Source organism: Sphaeroforma arctica (genome assembly GCF_001186125.1).
Source record: "Sphaeroforma arctica JP610 unplaced genomic scaffold supercont1.1525, whole genome shotgun sequence".
NCBI lineage: Eukaryota > Ichthyosporea > Ichthyophonida > Sphaeroforma > Sphaeroforma arctica.
This window is the reverse complement of record NW_014039033.1, coordinates 7,558-14,165: the sequence shown is the minus strand read 5'-3', so window position 1 is coordinate 14,165 and position 6,608 is coordinate 7,558. Positions and strand designations below refer to the sequence as shown.

The 6,608-nt window shown below is 45.4% G+C and overlaps 1 protein-coding gene across 1 annotated transcript; it reads left to right on the top strand.

Moving 5' to 3' along the window:
- Window positions 1-1,394: 1,394 nt before the first annotated feature.
- Window positions 1,395-6,402, top strand: SARC_11094 (hypothetical protein; the record flags this gene model as incomplete). Its single annotated transcript, XM_014294830.1, has 7 exons — window positions 1,395-1,834; window positions 2,288-2,588; window positions 3,095-3,328; window positions 4,148-4,269; window positions 4,643-5,114; window positions 5,569-5,739; window positions 6,218-6,402. Coding segments are annotated over 7 exons (1,775 nt in total), but the record flags the coding sequence as incomplete, so codon positions are not given.
- Between the last annotated feature and the right edge of the window lie 206 nt (window positions 6,403-6,608).

The window sequence follows — 6,608 nt, the reverse complement described above, 5'->3', positions numbered from 1 at the left end:
CCAATTTTTAAAAATACATATATGTATATCTATATACATATATATATATATATATGCGTTTGATTCGTCCCGAAATTTATGGTGTTTTTAGAACATTTATGGATATACAGACTTGCAAATATTTTCTGCATGGCGTTTACCATATACATACCCATCCCACCTCATGCGTCCCTGCCTGTAGTGGCCTGTTCCACGCGGCGTACCTACATTGCAGATCTACGGCGAGCTGTCGAACGCCAAACCTGCACTAGAGGTGCACCGAATGTGGAAGACAGGCAAAAGCCCTGTGCACAGCAAGTTCCATGTGCTATTAGGTATGACTATGTGGTCTATTTATAGACGCATGCTCTAGTGTCTGTTTGTAGACGCATGCTCTTGTGTCTATTAATAGCCGCATGCTCTAGTGTCTGTTTATAGACGCATGCTCTAGTGTCTATTTATAGACGCATGGTATAGTGTCTATTTATAGACGCATGCTCTAGTGTCTGTTTATAGACGCATGCTCTAGTGTCTATATATAGACGCATGCTCTAGTGTCTATTTATAGACGCATGGTATAGTGTCTATTTATAGACGCATGCTCTAGTGTCTATTTATAGATGGTTGCTTAGAGCATGGTATCAATTTTCGTATCTGCATGTGCTATAATTAACACCAAAATGCATGAGCATATTCAGCCGTACGATCTCTGTTCGTTTGAATGGTTTCTCACACGTATGTATGCTAGTTTGCAACACACCACTCAGTCCTACACCTCCGCGTCTGATACTCACGCTTTTATGGTCTTTCACCCGTGTGTACGCGCTCTCCGTTGCTGCACCATTCCACTTTCATGTTCGGTACTACAATGATATGCCTCTTATCCGTCTTTGCCTTCGTCTTTGCATGACAGGGGCGGATGATGCGCTGTTGGCCACCACACATTCACGGAGAATGGGCCGAACACAGATTGTCTGTGACCTCGTATGTTGTATTTGTATAATCGTTGCGCTCATGCCGTATGTACGTGATTTAAATACATAGTCAGAGCGTATACGTTTTGTATGTGGGCATGCAGTATCTATGTGATTTAAATATCTGTAGCGTCTTGTGGTAGCCTCAGCACGGATTATTATCAACTTAGTCAGAGCGTATACGTTTTATATGTGGGCATGCCGTATCTATGTGATTTAAATATCTGTTTAAATATCTATAGCGTCTTATGGTAGCCTCAGAACGGATTATTATCAACTTAGTCAGAGCGTATACGTTTTGTATGTGGGCATGCCGTATCTATGTGATTTAAATATCTGAAGCGTCTTGGGTAGCCTCAGCACGGATTATTATCAACTTAGTCAGAGCGTATACGTTTTGTATGTGGGCATGCTGTATCTATGTGATTTAAATATCTGCAGCGTCGTTTGCGTTGCACGTACTCGCTAGCGCCCATTCGCTGAACAAGCCGTTCTGCTGGTTACAGGAGGTGTGCAAGGTGATTGGTGACTTCCTCAAGGGGGCACTCAAGACCGCACAGTCCACCCGGGCCAAGGCCGCCGTAGTGCGCCGCACCTCAAAACCCAAAGAAATGGGCCAAACGGCCCTGGACAAAATCAAAGGGGACAAGGGGCAAGCAGCCAACAAGAGCACAGACAAAGAGAAACACAAGAAGCAGTCGCCCGGCCGACCGAAGGCGGTGCAAGCCAGTGGTGCCCAAGGCGCGACTGGTTCCCTTGGTAACGATATCCATGACAACGCCCATCAGAGCGGCACGACACCTGCGGGTGCGAAGATCAGTGCACACAACGTTACCGGGACGAACGAGACGAATGCAGGCGCGGCTAGCGAGGTTGCTATGGTAAACATAAGTAGTATAGTGAGGTTGCTATGGTAATCATAAGTGGTGTAATGAGGTTGCTGTGGCAAGCATAAATGGTTTAATGAGGTTGCTATGGTGATCATGTGGTGCAGTGAGGTTGCTATGGTAATCATAAGTGGTGTAGTGAGGTTGCTATGGTAATCATAAGTGGTGTAGTGAGGTTGCTATGGCAAGCATAAGTGGTGTTGTGAAGTTGCCATGGTAGGCATAAATGGTTTAATGAGGTTGCTATGGTGATCATGTGGTGCAGTGAGGCTGCTATGGTAAGCATAAGTGGTGTAGAGGTAACTATATGTAACGTTGCATGAATGTAGCATGGCATCCCCTTGTACCCGTTGTCATTCCTTGTGTTTCCATTTATGGACTGCCTTGTACCTGTTGTCTTACCCTGTGTTTCTATTTATGGACTGATTTGCACCCGTTTTCGCCCAGATTGTCCCCATCACCAGCGCCCCGGACAACCCTTTGGGCGCAAAGACAACCGCCGAACTCACCGCAGAGAAGAACGCGGAACGTCTCAGCCTCGAGCTCAAAGCACGCCACGATGCACTCACCTGCACCGAACGCCCAGAGGACTTGGAGAGCGACGATCCGTTGGGGTGCATGGAGGACGAGAGAGCCCACAGGCGCAATGGAGAGGACAGGGCACCTGGGGCTGTGGATATGGACACCAGCGACGATAGTGGGGGTGATGACGATAAGGTGGATGAGGGGGGGGGGGCGGATGGCAGAGGTGTGTGCGGGTGTAGTTTCTCGAACGGGGTGTGTATTGCAGGAGAGAGTGTGTGTATGTATGTGTATGTGTGTATGTGCAGGAGAGAGTGTGTGTATGCATGTGTATGAGTTTATGTGCTGGAGAGAGAGAGTGTGTGTATGTGTGTATGTGCTGGAGGGAGAGTGTGTATGTATGTGTATGTGTGTATGTGCTGGAGAGAGAGTGTGCATATATGTGTTTATGTGCGTACATGTTGGAGAGAGTGCGTGCATATATGTTCATGTGTATATATGTTACGGTGAGTGTGTGTATGATGTGTTTTTCTTGTGTCTTTGTTGGGGTGAGTGTGTTGATGTATGTGTTTATTTGTGTATACATTGGAGAGTGTGCGTGTATTATGTATTTATGTGTTTGTTTGGATATACTATGCGTACATATATCAGTATATCGACTTGTTTATGACGTGGTAGGACGCATTCGCATATGTCGTACAAATTCAGTCCTCAACGCCCGCTCAAACACAGACACAGACCACAACCGCAAACGCAACAACAGCGACGAGAACGCGCCTGACTTCAAGGACAAGGCCAACCAGAGCCGAACTCACACTGATGAAATGCCAATTGAGGCGAATGAAGACACACGAGAGAGAAGGCTTAGTATACAGAGCAAGGGAAGTGGGGATGAAAACGGACCGATTGAGGGCAGTGGTAAAAAAGAGGACAACGACAGCGACAACGACGACGACAACAACCAGGGTAAGCTCACAAATACCCAATCCATGCACACGTATGATAAACGCTTACACATAACCGTATACACACACACACACACATATATATATATATAGATGCGTACATACTTCATATTCTAGACACATACGTTCATTGACACGAACGTATATATACATATGCGTTCATGCTCATATATACACACATATATACATACACACACATACACACACACATATATATATATATATATATGTTTATATATGTATATATATATACGTTCCATATCTAGATATACGTTCATCCACACATACGTACGTATACGTATACGTTCATCCACATATATATTTATATATTCATGGACGTATACGCGCATTAATTACCCGTCCTGGTTAATGGCAGGAATACTGCTTGTACGCAACACCCACGGTCCATCACCGTCAAACTGTGATGGCCAATTGAAATGACTGCTCGCCATACTTCACACTTCCTTTGAGACCAAAACACCACTCGTTGTTCTGATATGTATTGAATTTCTCTGACAAGTTGAGCTGGACTGAGATGATAAGTCTACGTCTGTAAAGCCAATGGCCCTCTCACGCTGCGGTTATCATCTATCTGGACTAGTATTTCAAGATCTACCAAGTTTAAGTAGTAATAGTTGAATGACCACTCACTCCACACTTCCTCAGACAATGATTACTGACATTGTAGGACCTACCAAGTATAAGTGGTAACGGTCAAATTGTCACTCACTCCATCTTTACTCAGATAATGATTACTATCATTACAAGATCTACCAAGTACAAGTAGTAATAGTTAAATGACCACTTTACATTGCCTCAGACAATGATTCGTCCAGTGAAGACGGGAGTGGCAGTGGCAGTGGCAAAGGCAGTGGCAGTGAATCATCGAGTGACGACAACAATGACAGCGCCGATGAGAATGAAAGCGCAAATGACGACGAGGTAAAGAGACGGGCGCATTCAAGTTTTAGGGTTTAGGGTTTAGCTAGGGTCTGTGCTTGTAGAAATCCAAGCGCTCGTGTCAAGTATTGTCCTGTGCCTCGGAAAAGCTTATGTGGGCCTTCAACCGTGTGTTAGTATTTGAGGGGGTTGTCGCACCAACGCTTGGGTATGGCCTATCTACTAGGGTTTTGTTTTCTATAAATAGTATGCGTGCACATCAGTGCAGTGTCCTTTCTTTTTATTATTGCCTTTCCCGTCACAGGGGTTTTGGAGGTGGGCTTGGATCGTATCCAGCCGGTTGTGGGTGTACTATGATAGTATATGGAATGACGTTAATAACCAGGGCAACCCGTTTGCCATCCCAATTGCATAGGGCGACTCTGACACCGATGGCCCCGCAAAGACCTCTAAGGACAGTTCGGTACAATGCTCTTCATCCAACGACTCAGACGACGACGAAGAAGTGGACAACGAACAAGAGGGCAGTGACAACAGTGACAACAGTGACCACAGCGATTGCGACAGTGACAGCGACAGTGAAACTACACGTGACACCGACCACACGACCAGCCCGCAGAGGGATAGAGGGAAGGACACACAAACGGACAACACGGAGACAGGCAACGATATAAGCACGCACAAGCACGTTGAAGGGGGGGGCACGAGCACCCGCGCGGATACTGATGCAGGCGGCGACCCAGACACGCGTGTAGAGGCGAGTGTGGGGAAGGCACTCACTGCACAGGGTGATGCTGGTGTTAACGCTGTCGTGTCGGATATCGGAGACGACCACGCAATGGCGACTGACCTGCATGTGACTGTCGATACCGACGCCTTTCCCAAAGGTATGTACTGCACATGCCGGAGAACTTTGAGTATATATGCGTACAGATTTCCACTATGGGTCCATCTAGATCAATTGTGTTTTTGCGTGTGTGTAGAGTGCGCTTTTTGCATGTTGGTTGTTCAAGATTTTCATCATGTTTCTGCATCTCCTACATCCATTATGCTATCTTTTTGAATATCATTAGTAAAACACACGAGCATAAACTTTGACAACATGGTGAGCATATCTGTGTATATGATTGATTGCATTGTATTTTGTTTTTCTAAGCTTGTCTGTGGACAATGCCTGTTCCTATATGACGATACCCTTGTGACACATGTATAACAAAATATACGATAACGCCGTGGCTTGTGTAGTTCCACTAACAAACTATTGCGAGCCGTGCACAAGTCGTATTTGTCTATTAACTTCCACCAATGTATCTGATTTTACTATTCTTCGTTTTTACTCAGTTATGGACGTTGACGTGCACACAGCACCTAGTGGAATTGAGACTGTGGAGGATGTGTGGGCAATGGGTGTAGGCGATGGGGAGGCGGCCATTGGTGAGGCTTCCTTGGGTCTTTCGGGGGGTCTATTCCATGACGCAGAAGGGTTTGATGCTATGGTACAGCAAGCCACAGGTGAGTGCATGCTTTAATGGTCGCCAGGACACTAGGAGGTGTCCTGAACGAGGGCAGGAATACGAAGTCTGGAATACGAAGGCTAGTATATGCGTACTAGAGCAAACGGGTTGTCCGTACTATATTGTGTGTCCGTACCTTCTGTAAACCACGATAAGTCTCGTGTCACACCACTGTCTGTGCCTCAATATATATATATATATATAGAAAGCGAGTGCTCGGGGTTGAATTTGCTTGTGGTGTGGGGCGCGTGTATCACCCCAATATATACAATACAGACCTAGAGCTAACAGGCCTATACGTCGAACATGATGTATTTAGTGTATGCAGTACACCGATAAAATAGGCAAAAAAAAGAAAGGTAACCTCTCACTTAGCAAATGTACATTAAGATAATATCATAGGCCGTCATGAGGAAGCCATGTGGATCCCCTGCAAAACACTCATTTGGGTTTTTGCATCACTTCTCACTATATAGTAAATATGGATAGCGATGACAACGGTATCCGATGACATGCTATCTCTGGTAATCGCAATGGGCGCGACACCCGAGCTACTGAAGCTGCTGCTTTATGGCTAAATCAAACTTACATGCAGACACGCGCAATATGAAGTCGGTTGATCCGCAGGATTTATATATCAATGATGGGATTGGAAGCGGCCGATGGTTCTTTGTTCGCAGAGACCTGTATTAGATCTCTCACACATACAAAGGATAAAGCTTCCGGGCCTATCATTAAGGTGTAAACTCATTTTGTCAAGTGATCGGGAATAATTAAATCGGCAATCGATGTATCATATCATCGGCCACCAGCTCACTACCTTCAAGCAATACAATAAAATTTTAATGACTTCCGAATATTCAGTTT